Source organism: Haliotis asinina, chromosome 3 (assembly GCF_037392515.1).
Source record: "Haliotis asinina isolate JCU_RB_2024 chromosome 3, JCU_Hal_asi_v2, whole genome shotgun sequence".
Lineage (NCBI taxonomy): Eukaryota > Metazoa > Mollusca > Gastropoda > Lepetellida > Haliotidae > Haliotis > Haliotis asinina.
In genome coordinates, this window is record NC_090282.1 from 15,261,825 (window position 1) to 15,285,462 (window position 23,638).

At 39.0% G+C, this 23,638-nt stretch overlaps 1 protein-coding gene across 1 annotated transcript; it reads left to right on the top strand.

Moving 5' to 3' along the window:
* Positions 1–761: 761 nt before the first annotated feature.
* LOC137277535 (uncharacterized) lies at positions 762–23,080 on the top strand. Its single transcript, XM_067809311.1, has 4 exons — positions 762–838; positions 9,364–17,593; positions 18,443–18,633; positions 21,238–23,080. The coding sequence occupies exons 2-4, from the start codon at positions 9,399–9,401 to the stop codon at positions 22,320–22,322; spliced, it is 9,471 nt and encodes a 3,156-aa protein (XP_067665412.1). The 5' UTR covers positions 762–838; positions 9,364–9,398; the 3' UTR covers positions 22,323–23,080.
* The last annotated feature ends 558 nt before the right edge of the window (positions 23,081–23,638 follow it).

The following is a 23,638-nucleotide window of genomic DNA, read 5'->3' on the forward strand; positions in this document are numbered from 1 at the left end:
CATAAATTTGTCGAGGTCATACAATGGCTATATCCACAACCCTGTATGAATGTCAATCTGAGGATAGTTCTACGTCTGAGCATGCATGTTTGAAGCTTCGCCCATCTCTGAATCCCAACAGACTTCTAATTTTACTCTGAGTCTGACTGCTCTCTCCGGAATCCCCGACACGACCTTAACACAACTTTCGACAGAAATGAGAGAAAGGTGTCATTTGAAGTTTTTTGGCTAAAACACACAGAGGTGTATTGAAAACCAATATTTTACGTTAACGTTTACGTTAAATACGTCTTTTGTTTTGGAAATGTTGAATCGGCGAACTACACACGATGTTGTCTGCACGGATTGTACCACATTACTTTGCGCCCAATACTCTTTAAATCCAGAGTATCAAATAAGGCTTAAGAGACTCATGTTTCTGAAAAAGCCAAAACGCACAACGAAAATAGGTCATAAGCCTTCTCTGAAATGCAATATTTAACATTGCCGATAGTTCCATTCATCGTCCCAATTTTGTTTCAAAGACCTCGATCACCAATGGCCATGCCATTATAACGAGTTGCACGACGTCCGCCAGCACGTCGATGGTATTCTGGATCAAAACCAGAAAGCCCCAGTCATCAAAGCCAACAAGCAACACAAAGGTTTCACCGAGGAGATGTCTGATCCATAGCCTCGGCGATAGTCCGATTGAACGAGCCAGAGACACTCGTGAGCTCGCCCGTCAGCACTGCAGATCTACCGGAAATAGCACGAGGCCCACAGTCAGTCAGCGAAAAGCAGACATGGGGCACACAGCGAGATGGAGCTAAGCAGGACTAAGAGATTGTCATTCTCGGTAGGTGAATTTGGTTGCGTTTTCAAGCGATAGGTATGAGTCACAATGGTGAAAACTACTGTATGTATAACTCCCCATGTCTATTTTCTATATATGCTATTACTAAAGCTTTGTTCAGACTTGGCCAGTGCCCGATCGTGTTCCTCAACTTATAGGCAATATGGCGGCATGTACTGGGCTCTGCTATCGCTAGTCAGGCCAATGTGATTTCAGTCGATGACTTGGCTGAGATATAAATACGCACAATGATTGTTCGTTGTGAGTAACTAGAGAACGAGACACTCAGCGTTGTCTTTGCTAGCTCATGGCGTGGCGTGGTTTGGACGATTTCAGGTCGGTAATTTATCGTCTGCGTTTGAAGCATTTACTGAAATATCAGGATTATTTTAGATCTAGTGGTTTTATTTGGGCAGATTTACACTTTATCATAGAAAACATATTTGCAATAAATTTGAAATGTAGTTATAGTCAATGATGGTGTTTGGACACACTTTCTATTAAAGATAGTTAATGTTTGCACCATAAAAATATTTTTCCAACTGTTGCCTGTGTTGGGAGGTGTAGAAGTTGTAAAGGGGAATTACATAATAGCAGTTGAGAATGGCATGCTGATACCTGCTGTTTAGGCACATACCCTTCTCATTCTTTATATGATATATTTAGAGATCAATTATGTGAAATTTATTTCGAAATTTATTTAAATGAATACTTGGCCATCTGTTGGAGCTTCTATTTTGGAGTTCTGTTTCTTAGGTCAAGGTCGTTGCTAACTTGTATACAAGTGCATATAGCATAGGTGTATCATTCTTTTTATAAGTTGACTGTAGATAATGTGAAGATAGTGTTTGGATAACCGTTTAATCATTTAAGAAATGAATGTCAAAATGATAAATTCTTCTTAAAATTTGTTCATTATAAATTTGTGAAAAGAAACACATGCTTCAGTTTTCATTTGATATGACTGATGTCATACTTTTATATGCCAAGAACGACAATGTAAGATTTGTTTGCATTACCGTGACAGTTGAGTTAACATAATTTTATTGTTTTGCATGATGATGGACATCTGAAATGGTGGTACCATTCTGTGAATAAAAGTGGTTGTGACGCTGATACAGAATCTCGATAATGTTTGTTCTTGTTTTACACATATGTTTGGCTTGATAGTTATATTTTGCAAAACACATAATTATATAGTTTTGTTGTGTTTGTTTCAGCTGAATGTGCAAAATCTGTAGTTATACAATCAGATTTTTCAAATAAAGTTGGAATTTACCAAAGTGTGGTAGTCTTGGTCGTAGTTGTCGTTAAAAGTTGACCAGAGAGTGGCTGCATGCTTTCATTTTGTCTGACATTCAGCTGCTGGAATGAGTGAGCACAGTTGTGCAACTGCTGGCACTGACGTTACCCAATGAGAGGTATGTCAATGTGGTATATATATATTTATTGCAGTAATGTGGCCTGGATCAGTCATACTAATGATCGATGGCATGAGCATAAAGATAACGCCACACAATAAGCAAGGACAACCAGCAAACATGACTTCAGTTGCCTTTCAATGCAAACGTGGAATTGTCAGACTTACAACTGACAGCATGGTATTCATCCTTATTGCTCTCAGACTGCTGAAAGTATCTGAAATATTACTGACAATGCTAAGGCATTATGCAACATCCTCTGAGATAACATGTCTTCTCAATAATGATGTTCAGTCCTTTAGGTCAATCTACCAATTCATTTTCATTTAGCCCTGCATATGCCCTAATGTAGAGATATATGTTGTACACATTTAATACTGACATTTGATTCCATATGTGGGATAATGGGTACAGGATCAGATTCCACGTTATCACTGTCTGGATATTATTGTTTCCTACACAAAAGATTCAATGTCCTTTGTGATTGCTTTGATGGACTGTTCACTGAAGTTGATTGATGTGTGTTCACTGAAGTTGATGGACGTGTGTTCTTATCTGGAACTTAAACATTACATTTGTCATGATTTATGGGCTTTATTAAGAATTTGATAATGGGAAAAGTCTTTAGGAAGTGATAGCATTATCTGGAGGTTTCTAATGTTCAAATTTAAAATGTGAAAATCTTGAATAATTAATTCGTTCTCTATGGGAACTGTCACAGTTGAGAGACAAGACCAGCTTTGAAATGCTAGGACATCATCCTGAATGCCATGACATTCTGATAAATGGAATGATGCAACTTGCTCCTGTGATAACTGAAGTCCATTAGTTAGATAAATGTGTAAATAAAAACACAGCTGGATCCAAGTTGTCTAATGAATATGGATCAATCTGAAATGATGGGTATGGTGTACCCATACTGCGAAGCTGACTCAAAGCTATTTTGGGCTTTGAGTTTTTACAACCTTTCAGATTATTGCATAGTCATTTTGAACTTTTTACTGCAGTAAATTAAACATTCTTTACACTTGTAGTTATCTTCCTCTTTGAACTTTTTGATGCTCAGGGTTAAACATGAACTATGAAGAAGTGGAAAGACTGTCCGAAGAAGCCGGAACTTTCTGTAGACAAGATGATTAGTCTAAATGGCCGTGGGCAGAACATAAGGTCTGATCTTGCATCTTTTATTTGGTAGAGTCTATTCGTGCTTCTTACTGTCATTTTACTACTATATGATCTGTACTAACAAAGGAAGTAAAATCATTTAAACAATTACAAGTTGGGAAATCTTGATATAGTGTTAAAGCAGTGCAATATCAATTTCTGTGTTTTTTTTCATTCTAGTTATATGGTTTACAATACACTCCAGTAACATTGGTAGGAAGACATTTCCTGGCAGCTTAGATCCAGTTGATCTTACAGGAAGTCAGACACAAATCGTTGATCTGGAAAAGAGTTGGTAGTTGGCCATAAGTACAAAGCTTAGTCAACAAACATGTCTATGATGAACTCAATTTAGCATACTTATTAAATGATGTTGTTAGGGTCTGGTCCAAAGATGCTAAGAAACAAGCTCATGGCACTAATGTTCTATGCTGTTGCTGCTACATGTACATGGCATTATTCAAAAACATTCTCAGGTATTGCCTAACCACATTCCTGAAGTCAGATCTCTAAAAGTGAGTAATCCAAATCCTATTGGACATGTTGAACAGATGTTTCTTACGTACTTCTACACAAGCAATATGACCAACAGGATGATTGTCGCAGGCATGATGCATAGTGGTAGATACGACTCAGAGTGAATCTGGCATTTGAACCTATGATCAGCAGAACCCTACATGACCAAGGGAAGCAACTCTGTGGATTGCATTACTTTGTCTGTGACAAACCAATGGTTCCAAGTGACAGGCTTTGAGGTACCAACTTCTCTTTTTTCTGACAATTTGTTTCGAAGTACAAACTTATTAGGTTTATGGCTTTACTAAGAAAGTGAAATCCCAAATATGACATATGTTGCATTTGACCACTTTCTAAATGGCATCGTGTAATCATAGCTTTCGGCCGTGGGAGCCGTGCCAATTTACACTCATCAGAGGGGTGCACAAAGTACGCAGTCTAGACTACCAGTTGTCCGACTTTCATTTTTGTGGAAGTCGCGGTGGCTGAGCGGGCTAGGCGGCTGACTTTGTGTGCTGGCGATTAGGTGCCTGACTCTGAGGGTGCGGGTTCGAATCCCGGATGGGACTCAACCGAAAAAAGTACTAGAATTTGTACTTTACTAAGAAAGTGAAATCCCAAATATGACATATGTTGCATTTGACCACTTTCTAAATGGCATCGTGCAAATATGACATATGTTGCATTTGACCACTTTCTAAATGGCATCGTGTAATCAATAATTGTGATATCCAGCATTGTCTATTGTGATGTGAAGTTAAATGCCCAATCAAAGCCTGTAAACTAATAACAATCAAATGAATCTTCCCTAGCAACCTGCAGCTGGTTATTGTTTAATGTCATAAACAGGAAGTTGGTTAAGGATGGCTTGTTCCAACTGATATCTTTATTGGCAGCAACATGTGCAGCATGTTTGACATATTGACACAAAAGTAAACTGACACATCTAGCTCCCAGATTTACATTTGTGGTAAGGAATGGATGTTGTGATCATCTTACTGCTACCACTGCTCTGGAACAAAATTCATAGAAATAGGTCACCTTCTTCAGGGCTCTGCCCATCACAGTGTTGTGAAGGCATAAAGAAAATGTAGCACATCGGGGTTCTGTTGCTCAAAGCCATTGTAGTTGTAACTTCCATACTTAAACACAGGTTTATGGTAGTACGGGTATTTGTGTTAAGATCACTTTGTGCAACAAGACCCAGGCATGTAAAGTTTCCTGTCCTTGATCTTTCACACCGTATTTTGTTTACGAGTATGCACAAGGAGTAGGTTTGACTAGGTATTTTTTTTTTATCTAAACAATGAGTCTGACATAACAGGATAAGTTTCACCATATTTGTTGTGATTATAAACTGGCTTCAACACAACCAGGATGTGATGCTTCATGTTCATCACATACTGGTAAATATGCTCATAAGTACATGTGTTTGTAAGAGTTAAGTGGGTGTGGACTGTCAACTGGACACAATGGGATTGGCCACATCTGTAGTTGAGACAGGCAGGTGACATTGATTGATATTGTGTTGAGAGGCCTGGACCACAGAAGTCACTGGTGTCATGTCCTTGTGTCTGGTATGAACTAGGACAGTCTACATGGGGTATGTAGCTGGTAGGGATGGTGATTCCATGAGCATGATGTCAGTAAGAAACCTGTGGTTTTGAGTGACATGGTTTGATATTTCCTCAGATCAATAATCAGCAGCTTACAGGCAACTCTCAAACGATTCTCTTCAAAAGAGCTCATGGCTGAGTGTTCTTGAGTAGAGAAAAGAATAAAGAAGAGAATATGTCTAATATTTATTGATTTACAATTATTATTATGAGATAGGAATAATAAAACCATATGTGTTTCACCCAAAGGGATAGTAGATCACAAATGTCTTCAAACAAGCATATGTTTGTAAGCTCTCTAAAAGTTGAAGTCAGTTTGATTATTATCCCTGTTGAACCTGTGTACAGGAAAAATTCTGTTAATTCTGCATGCTCTATGGCTGTCTCAACCAGTCTGAGTTCTGGGCAGGGCTGTTGTATTAATGCTTATGCTGCTTCTCTGAACATGTATTGTAAACACTTCCTACTGCCTCTCAAAATCCCAAGTTTCACAGCTAGTCTTGCATGTTTTCTAAAGCATGCAGACACAGTCAGAGCTTGCCATGGAAAATATGCTTGTGGTACAAATATTCATGAGTTCCAAACATTTCCTGCTTAATAACGACCCGATACAAACGCCAGACTTTTCATTTCCCGTGTAAGTTTACAAGGTAGCTAATATTGAGGGGTTTGTGTTGCAGTGAAGTGCTTTTGATATCTTCTGGCAGCAGTTGGTGTAGCAGAGGCTGGCATTCTTTCAGCTGTGATTGCAGTTGCTCTGAGGAGCTGACATCAGAGAGAGGCAGGCATATTGATTTGGGGCCAGTCTCTGTAGGAAGATACATGTTTGCAGAGGTGTCATCAACACTATAGTCCGTTTGCAGTGAAAACGTGTGAATGAATTTCACTTTAAACAAAAAAGTAAATTGAAAAATGTGAAATTAAGATTGCAAATCCTCATAATTTTATGTTGCCAATTGAACATAGTTTCAAATTGCTTTATCTGTTTGCACATTAAGTGAAACACCAGGAACAAGTGGGATAAGTCTAAGTTAGTGGTCATCATGTACTGAACATGCATTTGTTTCACTGTTCTAACTACTGCGTTTACCCCCTTGTAATGCAAACCAGTAACAATGATTTGAATCTATGATCGTACGTTAAACAACTTTTAACCTAAGTTGACTAAAATTCTGAGAGCTAAATTTTCTCTTTGCAAGGTAAAATTATGAGGATTCACAATCTTAATTTCACTTTATTTTGTTTACTTTCTTGTTTAAGTGGAATTCATTGTTACATATTCACTGCAAACAGACTAAAGCTATTTAACATGCTTGATACCTCAGTGCCACATCTAATAGAGGAGATCTTTCCTCAAGTCATGAATTATGTCACAAAACCATGTGTAGACTTGACGTGATGTGTTGTATATTCTGTCCAGCCGGTAGCTGTTCTAGGTATTTTTGCTGCATTGTTACTGTGAGATATGTTTTATTTAATGACTAAGAAAATATCACAGATTTGATGAGAGACATCTAATAAAATAGTTGCATGTAATTGGCTAATCAAACAATTTCATGTTATTCCATGGCATGTGATAATGGCAAGCCAAACAAATTCATGTGATTCTGTGGCATGTAATTGGCTAACCAAATAATTTGATATTCATGTTTTCATAAACCTAATTGCTGAAAGGAGTCTCTGTCCACCACGAGATTGCTGTTACATGACAGGTAGATTAAAATTGGCAGGATTAGTGTTACATAATTATACTGATAGTTGTCTCATTAATTAATGTGTAGGATGTGGAGTTGTTTTAACTGCTAACTGATTTATTCATGATAAGTAGCTTCAAAATATGTTTTATTTGATGTAAACATGCTAACCTTGAACTGTATTACATTTTCTTCTGGATAAATGGAAAATAAATAAGTTGTTCAATGTTCATCGGGACAGTTGTGTGTTAAAGAGTGAGATTAGGTTTGGTCTTTCGATGTATACAATTTTGAAAAGGAGCTCCAGTGGGACAAGAGGTTCAGAACATTAGGAAAACTAGACTTGATTCATTCAAAGCACTAGCATGGCAGAAAGGGCAGTGCAAAATGGAAAATAATGCTGTTCATGAACTGTGAGACAGTTTATATCTGCCCTAAAAATGTGTTTTTGAGAAGGTAGAGCAAATAAAGCAAAGCATGTGTTTCTTGTGCGCTAACACAGTCATAAGTGCCATACATTAACATTAACTTATGATTATCTTAGTGCTAACAGGACTTCAAAAATTTAAGCCCAGGTTATAAGCATGTCATTGGTGAAGTTCTTCGTGGTTGGTCTGGCTTGGACTTTTCTGTCAGTTAAGGTCTTTCATTACATGTCAGGTGGTTTTCAAGTGACTTTGCGTCAGTTAGCAATAATTCAAGTATAGGTTAGTGCATATTATTCTGAATCTCAGGGAGCTTTACAGAGGCTGCAGACGAATTACTGTCTTGAGGCTGGGAAGGATTTGGATGTAGGTATCTTTTCCTTGTTGTTGACTGTAAGGGATTCAAGATAGATGTTGTATGAAGTTGTGATTCTGATCTGTAACATAGTCAACTTTGATGGCATTGCTGACAATGCAAACTCTAAGCTGAACCCTATGTTTTGACTAAAGTGAAGACCCATGAAGGTCCCGGGGTAGAATAGGCCTTCAGCAACCCCTGCTTGCCATTAAAGGCAACTCACCTTGTCGTAAGAGGCAACTAATGGGATCGGGTGGTCAAGCAAACTGACTTGGTTGATATATGTCATCGGTTCCCAATTACGCAGATCGATGCTCATGTTATTCATCACTGGATTGTCTGGTCCAGACTCGATTATTTACAGACCGCCTCCATATAGCTGGAATATTGCTGAGTGCGGCGTAAAACTAAAACTCACTCACTCACTCACTCACTAAAGTGAATGTTAAGCTAAATGCTTTGTTATCCAAGCATAAGGTTCAAGTATGCAAGTTAATCTGAGAGTTGTCCCACTAGTTTGCTGAAGAAAGTCTGGCCCTACTGATTTGGTGTGTCATGGTAATGTAGGTGGCGCTGTCTATGCCTGTGTGGCAACAACCCTGCTTCATGAATCCAATCAATCTAGAAGCCTCTGAGAAGGAAGTTCAGTACATGCTGGACAATGACATTATCGAACCAAGTCAGTTATTGCACTTCACCTTCAATTCTTGTGCCCACACCCAATAGTAGTTCTAGATGCTCTACCGATGTGATTCTATGTCTAAATCTAACTTGAACCAAATACCAAGAATCAATAGCTGATTGGTCAATGAAGTATTTCAGTGTTTCAAATGTTTCTGCTTCAGTAAATTTGCAGAAATGAAGTTTACTACATATGTTCATCGTATAACATTTCTTCGTTGTTTGTTGGTTTGACATTGAATCTTCTTATACATGGACTAATACATTTTCAGTTCGAAAGTCAATATACACAATATGGTCAATATACACAATATACATTTCTTTGAAGGATATTTGGAATTATTACCCATGTTGACATTATGTAAACCCAGAATAATCTGAAATAAAGGTTATGGCTATATTCAATGCTACCTTTTTCTATCCAGCTACTATCATGCTGTCACTGGCAATATCTTAAGAGTGTCTTAAAGTAACCCATTGTATTCACTTTTTCATGCTGTGAGAATGTTGTTTTTTACTTCCACACAATAAGTACTGTAATTATTTGTCGTAACCATGGTAATAGGTGGACATTTTTGTGACAAGATTTAACCCAAAGGAAACCTTAACTCCATTGCAGAAGAGGTTTTTGTAAATATTTTCTTTTTTTGCAGGGTTCAGTTGTGGAGGAATGAAGAAGGATTAGAAAATGAATTGCTTTCAACAATCAGGTGCAGATGTGGATGTTCCCACCCCAACCAAAGATGAACCAGTGGTGTCCAAAATCTGTACCTTTCACACCATGTTGGGACAAAATTCTAGCAATGCAGATCAAGCTCCAGAACTACCTACTGGCTTTATGACAGGTTCAGAATCTCAAGGTTGTGCTACACCAACAGTGAATGAAAAGTGTTCAGCTCTTGATTGCCCAACACCTACTCTTGATGAACCAGTTGAACAAAATACAGCCCCTTCAGACAGAAGTCATCTGTCCGTCTGTGATGTCAAGTGCAAACTCTTTAATAAGGATGAGTGTGAAGTCCAGTCTGAGAGGTTACAATTGAAAGTAGAAGAAAAGGATGTTAAAGGTTCTGGAACTTCTCAAGAACCTGTGACTGATGGGGAATCCAGTTCTCGGGGTCACGATCTGAACCCAGTAGATGAGGAAGGCAAGAATAAAGAACTTAAAAATACTGGATCAGGTAGTCAAAGCCTTGAAATGAGTATTGGAGAAAAGGATGCAAACATACCTAATCTTACCAAAAGCGTTTCCAATGAAAGTACTGTGAGTAATCATGGTAATGAGGACCAGAAACAGATTACTGTCAAACACAGTGGAGATGAGTTCACATGCACTGAATGTGATTTTACTGGAAAGGGTCATCACTTTGAGGAGCACCTGATGTGCCACCTTATCCTGAAACCTTACCAGTGCTTGTACTGCAAAGAAGCTTTTGCATCAAGAAAAGAAGTAGGAAAACATCTTTCTGCTATGCATAAGGGGAAGAAACTGAACTGTATGTTAAAGGCCCTTAGTCGAGCAAAGAATCTAATGCTTCAGGCAAAAAAGAACAACTCCTGTGTCTTCTATGCACTCATTTCTGGTAGCGAATTGTCTTTAAAGCGAAAGCGTTCTGTGGGATCTGTTGGTGCTCTGTCCAGAACTTCTTCTGGATCAGATAGCTCTGAACCTACCACATTGCCCAAGCTACCAAGCTGGCAGACATCTTGTGCAAGTGAAAATGATTCCTTAAGACAAGAGAGATGTGAAAGTAGCATGAGCAAAGACAAAACAATATCCGTGGAAGATCTGAAAGATGTCATGGATGGCATCAAAGAAACACAAGAAGATCCTGGTTTGAGAAATTGTGATAAGAGAAAAGAACTTCATGAGAACTCACAACATGATTCCAAAGATGCACCAGAAAATGAAAAAATAGGGCATGAGACATTGGAAGAAATCAGTGACAACAGAAATGAACTGAAAGTCAATAAAGATCATGGTGGTGGTTGTACGGACATTTCCTTAACTGGTGGTAATGTTTCAGAGGATGAAGTCAAGGATGACTTGATGGAAAAAGTGGTTACCAAAGATAAAACACATGCTCCAGACAATGAGCAATCAGAAATGTCAGATGTTCCAGCAGATAATACACCTAATTGTCCAGGGAAGGAAACAACATGTTTTGGTTCCTGTGAAAATGAGAACAAGGAAGTACTAGAAGATGATCCTAAAAGCCACGCTCTCATCAACAATGTGAGTCAAGTTCCTGATACTAGCCTTTCTGATGATAATGTGAAACCAGATGATTCTTTTAGGGTTACTAAAGCTGAAGAGACACAAATAAAATCAGATAACAATGTTCCAGAGTGTGTTAACAAGGATGAAGTGTTAGATACTTTGGAAGTTAAGAGAACTGTAAACAAGGATTTTGGTGAGGTTGTGTCAGGGTCTTCAGAGGACAGTGACAAGAAGGAAATGACAGATAAGAGGGAAGAAAGTGTTGTCAATGAAGTATCAGTAGCTGCTGGGGATGATGACATGAAGCAAGCATCATGTCCGGAGCAAGAAAATGGTGTAACAGAAATGTTACATGTTGAAGACAGTGATAACAAAGAAATGTTGGCAGATAAAGAGGACAGTGACAAGAAAGGATCTTCAGTAGGATACAAGGTCTATTCTTCAGTGAAGGAAGTTTCAGAAAATGATATGAACAATCATAAGGATATTTCAGGAGATGGTAAGGACAATTCATTTGACATGAAAGTTTCAGGAGATTTTGAAAACAACATTCAGAGGGAAGTTTCAGGAAATGGGGAAAGTGTCTCCACTGAGAGGGATGTGTCAGGAGAGGGACAACCTTTCAGTGTTGCCAAGGACATTGCAAGCCAGGATATAACAGGAGGCAAGTCCAAGGAAATTGAAATTCCTGGGGAAACGTTTCCAAAAACAGCTGCAAAAGACAATGACACACAGAGAGGGTCCAGCAGTGAGATTCATGAGGGAAAAACAAGTCTTGATTCTGAAGATACTGGAGCAGGGATATCTGATCATGTAGAAGATGATGGAAGTCATCCACAAGAACAATCTAGTCATCATGATGTTGAGACGTCAGAAAAGACAGTTACTGTTGAGGTGTGTTGTAAAGGTCAAGATCAAGTACAGCATTCTGAGTCAAGTAATGGTAACTCAGGAGAGAAGGTTGATGATACTGGCAGCAATGGTTTAGGAGACATGGGCTTGAAAATTGTTGCATCGTTTTCCCTTGATGGAGATGAATTTTCCAAGCCTGAAGAAAGTAAGGATGGTGATGGTTCTGAAATATCAACTCCAGAGGCACAATCTGCCAAAACAACAGACAAATCTATTGATGATACTAGTGGATTGGTTATTGATGTATTTAAAGATGGACGGATATCCGTCCACAATACCAAAGGAACCATATCTGAAGAAGCAGATAAGAGTGTGTGCAAAACTTCAAAAGAAACATCTGAGGTTGATGTTGAATCTCTGGCTCAATCAAAGCCACAGCAGTCCAAGCTTGGACAACTCTTGTCTGGAACAGCTTCATTTCCTAGTTCTGTTTCCATCCCATCATCTCCACCTACAGCATCTCCTCATCCTGCATCCAGAACAGCTGAACCAAAACTACAAGTACCAGGCATTACCCCAGCGCAGATGAAGCATATGCGTAATCCGAATTTCTATGTGTGTGGATTAAACTGTAATTTTAGTTGCCTCAATTCTGTCGAGTTTCGGGACCATCTGTTCATGGGGCATGCTGGAGAGAAAGCCTTCCCTTGTTACTATTGTGGGTGGCTTGCACATACTGAAGAGAGCTTGTTAAGGCACATCACCAACCATGCTCACAATTACAGCAAAGCTGCTCCATTGTATCTGTGTGGAATGCAGAGATGTAAATTTGGCACTAACCTTCTTTCAGATTTGCTCAATCATATGCAAATTCTACATCATGATATAACTTTGTACATTTGCAAAGAGTGCAATGAAACATTTTCTGATGTTAAGGAACTTGTGAGTCATTTTGATGAGAACTTTATTCATGTTGTGAACTGCCCACACTGTGCTTGTAAGGGAACTGACAGGAGGATGATCCTGAAGCACATCTCAGAATACCATCCTGGAAAGGCCAAGATGGTGTCTGTTGCTAAACAGATCATATGCAAAGATAGAAAGGTCAACAACTATAAGCAGGTTAAGGCGCAGTACAAGCTTGATTCTGCACTAGTTCCAGAAAAAACATCAGTACCAAGTTCTGCATCATCAGTTCCTGAGAAAAAGCAGGTTCCTACTCCCTCAAACTCAGCCACTTACACTACCCTCAGACACAATGAAACTACTTCACAGTCTGATGCCACAAAAGTGAAGGTAGAGAATACACTATGTGACATTGAATATGGGAAGATATCATCCAGTGCCCATGCAGCTGCTACGAAGTCTCCTGCTGATGGTTCACCGCCTGAGAAACAGATAAAAGCTCCAAAGTGTAGCCACTGTACATTTGTAGCTCGAGATCAGAAACGACTGGAAAGCCACATGAAGTGTCATGGTCTACCTGTTATCAAAAGACACAGATTTCGATGTCTGTATTGCCCTCAAGGATTTGATAGTTCGCAAAAATTCAGACTGCATATTAATTGTCATCCTGGTTTGATCAAATATTGGATGTATTGTTGTAAAAGGTGTGATTTTGACACAAACCAGCGCTACGTGATGTTGAGACACATTCGTACCAGAGATGAACTTCATTTTAATGAAGGAAATGAGGAAGATATGTTTTCTGTTGTGGAAAGGATTGTAGAAAGCAGAGTTCTTGAATGTGAGCACTGCAACTATCAGACCAGACACAAGCTTCATCTGCAGATTCACTACCAGAGAGAACATAAGGTTGTTAAAGCAGCAGCACAGTCTTCGACTGATGCAGATAAGCATTCCCTTGCACAGCAAGTTGCTTGGGTTTCTCCTCCCAAACACAGTTCCTCATCAAGCGACACCTGTCAGGAAAACATGTCAAAGAAGTTTAAGTGTCCTTTCTGCAGGTATCTTGTCCCGAAAGCAGCAGATTTGAAATCTCATGTTAAAAAACATGCTAATCTTGGAAAAATCACATTGGATTTTTTGAGGTGTAGGTACTGCAGTCTGTCCTCAACTGCAAGAGAAATTGTCTATGCTCACATCAGGGACAAACATAAAGGGAAACCAATGGTGCTTGTGCGAAAGATAGTGACCATTGATTGTAGTGGCGCAGACAATTCTTTCTCGGAGACATCGGTCACTGAAGCTCCTGTTGCAGTGACATCATCAAGCAGTCAAGGCATTGATAAATTTCAGTGTGAAACTTGTTCATTTACCACAAACAATAGAGGTCAGTTTGAGGCTCATGTTCAGCTTCACAACACCACAAAAGGAGGAATACTGGGTATGTCTATGGATGCAGATTCTGATGATGATGTAGATGAGGAGGATATGGAAACTGGTGTTGATCATCCACAACCTGAAGATGACGACACATCTATCAGGCCTGCACCTGAAGTGACACCAAGTCCTGTTGATGTGATTGAACAGGTGTATGTCATTCCAGAGGCAGTGGCTGGTGACCAGCTCAGTACACCAGCCAGATGCTGCAATTGCTACTATGCTTCTGGGTACCGATCAGCTTTTATTGACCACATGAAGATGAACCATCCCAGTGTTATGTTGGTAATAAGAAACAAGGGTACAGCAGTTGAACAGATTTGTCCAAGTGGGAAAATGTTCTTTGGTTTACCATCCACTCTCAATAATGAAGTCCTTCTTGTGCCTGACAGACAAGTTTTCACTCAAGCTGTTAAATGTCCTAAATGCCCATACTTTACAACCTACTTCAGACGGAATCTGGTTCTTCATCTCACAAAAGATCATCCAGAAATTACAGCAATGGGAAAATGTACATGGCCAGGTTGGCAGACTGGTTCTGGTGATGCTGCACACGCTGTGTCATTGAAACAAGAACATGCAACCATGAAAAAACAAAAGAGACCAATGTCACCTCAAGAGAGAGATGAAAGCTGCATCATTGGCTCGGGCGATTTAGATGAACAGATCGCGTGTCTTTACAAGAACTTTGGAGACAGACAGCAGTGCCTCATTTGTAATTCTGTGAAACCAAAGAAGTTCTTCATGCATATTCATCTTCTGCGTCATTTGAATATCTTTCTTGTGAAGTGCCCATATTGTTCCCACAGGGGTCTGCAAAAGTACAAGATTGGTCGTCATATCAGAACCATCCATCCTGATTGCCAGAACATTGTGGAGGAAGTGCAGAATGATATACCAAAAAGAGTTGCAGAGTTCTTGGCACATCAGAAGAAAGTTGTTGCTGCTGCGACAACAAGTCCACCACCTTCTGGGAACAATGTCACTTTTATGGACAACAAGCATCTTTCTGTCCACTCTGACAGTCCAGGGAAGGACATTCATGGTGTGAACAAGATGTCTGGTCCTCTTGGCACCTCATACCTAGATGAGAAACTTCTATGTTTATACACATGCAGTGAAGGGAAAAATAAATGTAATTTGTGCAGTGTTGAATTTTCAAGAAAATATGCCATTCATCGGCATATAGTTGTGAACCATCTAAAGGTATCCCTCCTCAAGTGTGGACATTGTAACTTTGAAGGAGTTGAGAAGCATGTCATCATTGACCACATCCTCGAGCAGCATAAGAACCAACCAATCAAGTTTGAGCCTCTAAACATCAACATGGAGGGAAAGGTACAGGAATTTCTCAACACATACAATGTTGTTAAATCAGAACCAGGACTTGAAGTAAGACCCCTCTTTTCTCCCTCACCTGTGAAATCCTTTGGTCCACAGGCATATTGCCTTGGTAAAGACAAACTCCACAATAAGCTGATGCCTCTGTTTTCTAAGAAGAACGACAGTTATAAGTGTAACCTGTGCAAATGGAAGTTCCCAAGAAAGTATGCTATTCATCGCCACTTACTTATGAAGCATTTAAAGATTGGACTGTATGGGTGCACTCACTGCCATGTACAGGGAGCAGAGAAGTACATTGTGGTCTCTCACATGAAAGAAGCTCATCCAAAAGTGGCACCTCAAGCAAGAATTTTAGAAGTTGACATGGATCACAGAATACAAGAGGTTTTGCATGAAGTGGCAAGTGGAACTGGATCACATACCTCAGGAAGGAAGCCACCCACGTACTGTGATGATGATAATCCAGATCCTGTCATGACTCCAGCTAAAGCTAACACAGAATACCAAGATGATGAAGAAGACCAAAAACCAGCTGAGGCTGATAAGAAGCAGATGGTGGTTGCAATGTTTGGAAAGAAGAGGAAGTCTTTAGAGCCTGCTGAACCATCTCAACTTGAGTCAGCCATTACACCAAAGAAGCTGAAGACAACTTCTCGCATGGTTGATGTTACCACTGAGATTAAGGTTGTATGCATAGAGGAGGGTAACTTCAAGAAGTATGTGTGTGAAAAGTGCAGATTTACTTCTTTGCACAGATCCAATGTTTATCGTCATGTTTTGAGAATTCATGAGAGATATAGAGAACTGCAATGTGAATATTGTGGATACAAAAGTTACAGCAAGGTTCTGCTGAATCAACATATAGAAGTTGAACATGGAGGAAAAGCTATGCTTAAAAACACCAGGGACACGCCAACCAGTGTGAAAGAAGAACCCAAAGAACCAAAACCAGATCCCCATTCCTCTTCCAGTACAGGTCAGACTGTGAAACATTATGCATGTGCATATTGTAACTTTGAAACAAACACTGCAGAAAATATTATAAAACATACTCGAGAAAACCATGCTTCTGGGGGTGGAGAAACTTTCAACTCTGCTGCAGGTGAAAAGTCAGCAGCCAGCTCAGACCCAGATATCACTGTTTCAACACATGAACATGTAATAAAAAAGTCCTCTGTTAAAAGAGGAACATTCACTGAATCCCAGATGTTGTATTGTGGGTATTGTACTTTCAAGGCACCAGGAATTCAAGCACTGAAGGACCACCATAAAGCCATGCACCACACCAACAAACTCTGCATCATTTCCCCTCAGCCGTGGAGGTACATCTGTAGAATATGTGGCCTGAAGAACAATGCTGGCAGCAAGATGAGGTGTCACCTCAATCGCCATCTTGAATATAGGCCATACACTTGCAGTTCTTGTGGCCAGCCTTATGCTTCCACTGATGAACTTCGCAAACATGTACGCAGCTTGCAACATTCAGACAACTTTCAGTATAGAAAACATGAGAAAAAGGAGCAGAAGATAAACCGATTCTTGGAGGAGTCGCGAAAAAATGCACTTCTTGTAAATCTTGGGGTTCCTCCAGATAGTGACTCAGTGGCTGTTCCTACAAAACCTACCAGTTCTGAAAAGTTGAAAGAAGGTAAACCATCAACTGAATTCAAGTTCAAAGGTATAAAAAGATCAATGAAGATGCCTGTGTCACCAACAAAATCCTTGAAGAAGAAGTACATGAAAGCAGGCCTTGATCGAGACAGCAAGGCTGTGACCAAAGACATAGCCTGCTATTGGTGTGACGTTCCACACACAGTTTGTGTTGATCAAATGAGGCAACACCATGCTAAAGCACATCAAGACAAGGAGTTCCTATGGGTGGACACTCGTCAAGGGAACACATGTAACATTGATGGGGAGATAGTGGAAAGTGGAAACCTGGTTGAAATCCCCAAGATTTATGACTTGTATGTCTCAAAAAAACTGAACACAGGAAAAACCAAGTTCTACTGCGCCAAGTGTTCATTCTCTGCATGGTATCTCCCAGCCATGGTGAGTCACTGCCGATGTCATCTGCCCAAGAAGTACCTGTGTGCCTACTGCCACCTCCGCTACAGTAACAAGTGAGTAGCATCAACATCGTTTACATTACTTGACTCCCTTTCAGAAAGCTTTCCTGAACAGAACCATGCAATATTTAGATTAATGATATGTTATAGGATATTTATATAGTGCACATATCCACGCACTAGTGCATGCTCAAGGTGCTGGTATTTTTCCCTCAATCACTGGATGTCAGTCTCAACAGCACATTGTATTTCAATCTCATCTCCCTGAGGAGTATACAACTCTTGCTGCCACTTGGTACACCGAGTTTATTGAGGCTCGCTCATCCTAAGGAGGTACCCATTCAATGATTCACAGCTGGGTGGACTGGGGCACATAGTCACAGTACTTTGTCCAAGTTCACTGCATGTTGCTGTACCAGCAACTAGGTGTTTGCATGTATTCTTGTGGCCACCATCTGGTCATATACTGACGGATTTGTGGGTTCTTTTAAGTGCACAGGGTTGTGTACTGTACACTATTTAGATTTAGATGTACTCACAACAGATTCAGTAAATGTTTATTATGTTTTTTTGTTTTTTGAAAGTTTGGTTGTTTGGTTTAATTGATCTGTTTCATTTCAGTGGTACATAAATCCAAAAGATTACCAAATAATTATGACATCTAGGTTTGTTGAAATTAAGAAAATATGAAACAGTGAATTTAGTCTACCATCTTGAGAGGAATTAAAAAGTATCCGATATATTTTCATATCATTTGAATATGAATGGGTATCATTTGTCCCCTGTATGGTTTTTTCATATATGAGATGGTAAAACTGGCCTGTTTAAGAACCAGTAACGTTTACAAATGTTTGTGGACCAAAATGTATTGTGTCGTCACTGACTGGATCTGATTCTGTGCAGGGAATACCTGGAGAAGCACCAGCGCACTTTCCATCCCGGCCAGGAAATCTGGATGCTTCACATGCTGGAGAAGAATGATGGCCACAAACCGTCTCAAGCCACATCATTGCAACCCTCTGCCTCTGCTGCCTCCACTGTATCAGTGAAGCAGGAGTTGCTGGATGAGGCAATATCAGCAGCAGCGGTTGATGGTGGGTTTCCTGTCCTTAAACCTTTTGCTTTGCTGCTTCAGTTGGCTAGCTCACAGTAGAGCTGTTTGATCAACACTAACTAGAAGTCTGTGCAGCAGATTGATTTGAGCTTCTTTCATCATTATATTTATCATGTTTTTTGGTTGTCTCATGTTTGCGATTTGCATATTTTAAAGCTAACGTAATAATTTAAGAAATGTGAATTTTGAGTTGTAATTTGGTAATATCTGCTGAACACATAGACGCCATCCCTTTAACCACCAACAAGGTAGTCTAGCGATAAAAGCCTTCATCATCACCCTGAGGAACCATGTTTAATTCCCCACACCACGATATTGCAGGAAGTTTGCTAACAGCAAGAATAGAACCATACTCACTCACTCACTCACTCACTCACTCACTTGTCTACTAACCTCCTCTGGTGCTCCCTTAGTCCAAAGAAGCCATATGCTTTTCACCTTATAGATGGAAAGACTAATATCAGAGAAAGGAACAGGGTTTGTGATGTAAGTTTTAACCGTGAAAGCTATCAGTCAAATTTTCATGGTGGGCAGAATTCAGACTTGTATGTTCAGTTTTGTCATCTCTGCATTGCTATTAATCACTCACATCCATCATACAAATTTCGTGTCCATGACCATGAACATTTGGCTAATTGTTATGCTATTATTCAGGTGGCACATTAATCAAGTTTTCTGTAGAGTTGCTTCATTGCTGCACTCAAGGAACTTATAATCAGGCCTTCCAAATCTGGTTAGTCCTGGTTACAACGTTTCTCAGCACCACACTCATTCTATGGAGTTCCACCAAAGTGGTCTAAGACCAACATTACTTTGGTCTTCCCTCCAACATTAAAACTGGCATGCCATTATATCACTAAAATACTCTTAAAATTGGTGATATGCCCAATTCACTTACTCGCTTTTTCACTAACTACTGTTTTGCCTGTTGGTCTTGAACTAACTTGCAACTAATAAAGTTAAACTTAAGCAGTATCACATGAAACCATGACATCTTAGCAATGTTTGAGTGTTTTTTTCAGCTAAAAATAACTTAATCCGTTTTTATGTGTTAATTGTGCTCATTACATGCATAGTAAAACCTTAAGGTAAGCCAGATTTATGGATGTCAACTTCTTCTTTTTTGAAAACATGTTTCCTGCAGTTTTGTGTTGTGGGGAAAACTTGCACCTTCATCAGGTGAGCAAGCATACACTTCAAAATGTTGTGTTTTCCACAATAAAGAAGTTGACATCAATAAATCCGGTTTTTCTTATGCTTTCCACTTCTAAATGCCCTTCAAAGATTTAGTAGTAAAACTTCATACACAGTCTATATGAGTTCTAATCTGGAGTATCATTGCATGAGACAGGCCCTTGTTTGAACTTAATTGTAGTCAGTATTGTTGTGTGGCCTTCAGAAAGAAGAAAATAAATCGCAATACAACATTTTGTGTCAGGAATTCGTCTCATGTCTTTTAACGGAGCAGTATATTTATATATTTGTTTCTACTTTAATTTGGGTCATTTTCATTTATCATGATACAGCATGTGCATATACAACCCTTGTAATGATCCATCCTTGTCATAAATCCTGTATTTTGGCTGTAATCGGACTTAAAGATGTTATGAAGAATTCACTGTCAATGTTCCTTATTCTGAGGTGCAAGTTAAGCATCTCTCTTCCAGGAAACAAGCTTGTACAGGCTATGATGCTGGGATTTTCAGTGAAAATTATGATACAGTCTTAAAATGTGAAAAATGAATGTCTAGGTTATAATCTGTTTGGCTTTAAAGGTGACTACAAGACATAAAGTAGCACAAAAAGTTTAAATTCCCCAAAGTAGACTCATTGTCCAGCACTGTCCTAGTGCAATTCACTTTTTGAATGATGAGCTTAATGGCATTCAAGTACATGGAATGCCAGTCATTCTTGGACTGCTGTCCTCTAGATCCAATGAGTATGGTGTAAGGGAGACAACTCCTGTTTACCCTATTTTCAAGATCATGCATGTATGATGTTAATTGTTGGGGTCTGTAACCATTTGTGTTATTGTTTCATTCCATGCATGCCTGGTATCAATATTAACTGACCGCCTTTTTGGGCTGATGAGCATGTTGAGAGTGAGCAAAGAAATGTTTACTTGACAATCAGATCACATCGATTCAGCATCTTGAACATTTAAACATTGATAAAATAAACTTGTCACAAAGCTAACTATAATTACATATTTCCATCAGTTACTATAATAATAACAGTTACTATATGTACTTTTTGAAGAGAATATGTAAGAAATATAAGAAAAATATGCTTGTATGTTACACTTAATTTAAGAAAAACAATGAAATTCACGTTTAATGATCTGATGCTACCTTTGTATCGCTGCCAAATGCATGTCTGAATGATTTGTTTAATTTTTGTTGAAGTATGTTAAGTGCGTCAGCTAAAATGTGTTAAAAGTTGTTAGGAAAAAAGGCACCTCTAAATTTGGCGGGACATCTATGAAAGAGAACCTGTACAGTTACTTCCATGGCAAGTTAGGTTATTTGTATTTCCCAGTGATATGTTCAATTTTCTTATATCATGCTTATTGCCTTATTTACAGAGAGACGAATAAGTCAGTCGGTGACATACTGCTGCAACTTCTGCTCCTATCGGAATGAGAGCTTGTACCAATATAGACTTCACCTACCAGTGCATGGAACTTTTAAATATCTCAAAACAGACCTGTTGAATGATTCACCTCTTAAATGTGGTTTCTGTCCTTTTGTTGCTAATGACCAGTCAGACTTCAGCTTTCACATTACAACTCACTTTGAAAACCGCTCATTTAAGTGCGCTCATTGTGACTATAGTGCGTATACACGTGCTCACGTAAAATTCCATTCAGCCAATCAACATCCAGACATGGAACAAACTGTACTTGACCTTTCATCTTGTTCTAGTTATGTTGAGTATCTGAAAGCAGAAAAAACAAACCTGCCCAAACTGGTAGATTTGGATCCAAGGGTTATGGTCAAGGATATTACTACTATGACCCAGCATGACTTGGAAGAGATGATGACAAGAGAACATAAAGGCGATTGCTATGAGGATGTAGATGTGGATGTGGATGTAGATGTGGATGTTGTGGGAATAGAAGGTGCTGTAGACCAGACGGCAGCAGAGAGGAAAGAAGATACAAATATCGTCAATGTTGTAGCTCGTTCTGCAGCTCATGCTGCAAATCATCCTGCAGATGAAAGTAGTCAGGTCATTCCAGTGAAGGATGAAAAAGCCATTCCCTCTGTGTCTGACGACTGTGATCCTCAAGCAGTGGTGTCTTCAAGCATAGGAGAATTGGAAGAGACTCCAGATTTTGATCTTGCTGAAGTATCGGCATTTGTAGAAGATACTGTAGTCCCCAATGCTGAAGTGAGACAGGATAAAGACAGTAAGGAAGGCCATGAAGTCATCAAAGCAGACAGTAAACCAAGCAGTGGTAAGGGATCTGAGCAGAATCATTCCAAATATTTGGACAGTTCGGTTGATGATAAAGTGAATGGTAGTGCCTCTGGTGATGAAATTGATGGAGAGTCCTGCTGCCAAAATGAGGTCATTCCTAAGGTGAAACAGCCAGAGGAGAGACAAAGGAAAGATGATTCAGGCAATGTCTTTGACACTCTGCATAGCTGGCTCTCAATGAAGTGATTTCTTTATGTTCATATTCGGAAATTTGTGTAAAGGAATGATGCAGCTCATCATAATGGAAGATTTTATGGAAACATTTCTCATATTTCAATGCTATTTTCCTTAACATGTTGGCTATTTGTTATCCATGTTAAATTATTTGTTCTGATATTTGCATTGGAAATGTTAAATTTGATGTCACAAGAGCGAAAGGCATTTTTTTTATTATTTTTTTTCCAATAGATGATTTATCAGTTGATATGTTCTCAGTATGAAAGATATTAGAATCGAGCACGAATTGTGAGGGATTTTAATGTTGGGTCACAAAACCAAACAATTACACTGCCAGGTGTTTGTATATTTGATTGTTTAGAGTGTTGTATCTATTGTTGTGTCAGATAATAATGGATTTGTATTGCACTTAGTTTCCACAGTGCTGTGCTTTAAACACATAAAGCATAGACATTCTTTGTTTCTTTTGTTGCCTGCACTCAAATTTGATGTACTATATTTCCTCTTATAACCATGGGTGTCTTGTGTGAAACACATGCATGTATTTTAGACAGGCATCCGAGATGAAATATGGTGGATTGAAGTAGTTGTTTCCAGGTTGATGTGAAGGTTTAGTTTCTGTTGTATGACAAAAATTGTTACATATCTGGGTAAGAAATTATGTTTATTGAATTTCCACCCCATTACTGTTACTTTCCAGTGTATATTTATGACAAAACCAAAATGTATGAAACCAAATATTTTTGAATAAAAGTTATGAGAGCTCAGATTTGTTTTGTTATGTCAGCTTTCAGAAGGTTTCAGAAGACTGCCAAGAATAATCAACTTATGAAGAAAGTAATTTTTACAGAAAATGTGTTCTGTCATCTATTACTATGTTTACTCTTTTAGATCACTTGATCTTGAGGAGCCTGCACACGTACACAACCAATGATGGTTGTGGAGATGTATACATTTCACAGAAATTATTTAGAAAATCATTTTCTTCAAATGCTGACAAAAGAACCTTAAGAATGTTAGTAAGGTACTCAGTATGGGAGGCAACTCTTGTATGAACCTTACTACATCAATGCTTATCTCCCCTGTGGAGCAGACAGCTTTGATCATTAAAAGCTGGTTCAACATAATTTTGATACATGTATTACAAGTTTGCCGTAATAACTTTCATTAAATTTTCTGGGTCTACTATTACTGATTACAGGGTTGAAACAGCAAGCACTTCCATATGTACAGCATCTGTTGACTTACCTGTGACGACAGTTCGCATTTTTGCTACTAGGAAAAACAGTTTTTCCCTTTGCAACTGAGATCAATTGAAATGACAA

Bases quoted from the DNA above. Each gene is read 5' to 3' on its own strand.
- LOC137277535 (XM_067809311.1), top strand. From the start codon at position 9,399: ATGAATTGCTTTCAACAATCAGGTGCAGATGTGGATGTTCCCACCCCA. The intron at 17,594-18,442 runs GTGAGTAGCATC...GATTCTGTGCAG, and splicing joins CACCTCCGCTACAGTAACAA to GGAATACCTGGAGAAGCACC. The intron at 18,634-21,237 runs GTGGGTTTCCTG...CCTTATTTACAG, and splicing joins ATCAGCAGCAGCGGTTGATG to AGAGACGAATAAGTCAGTCG.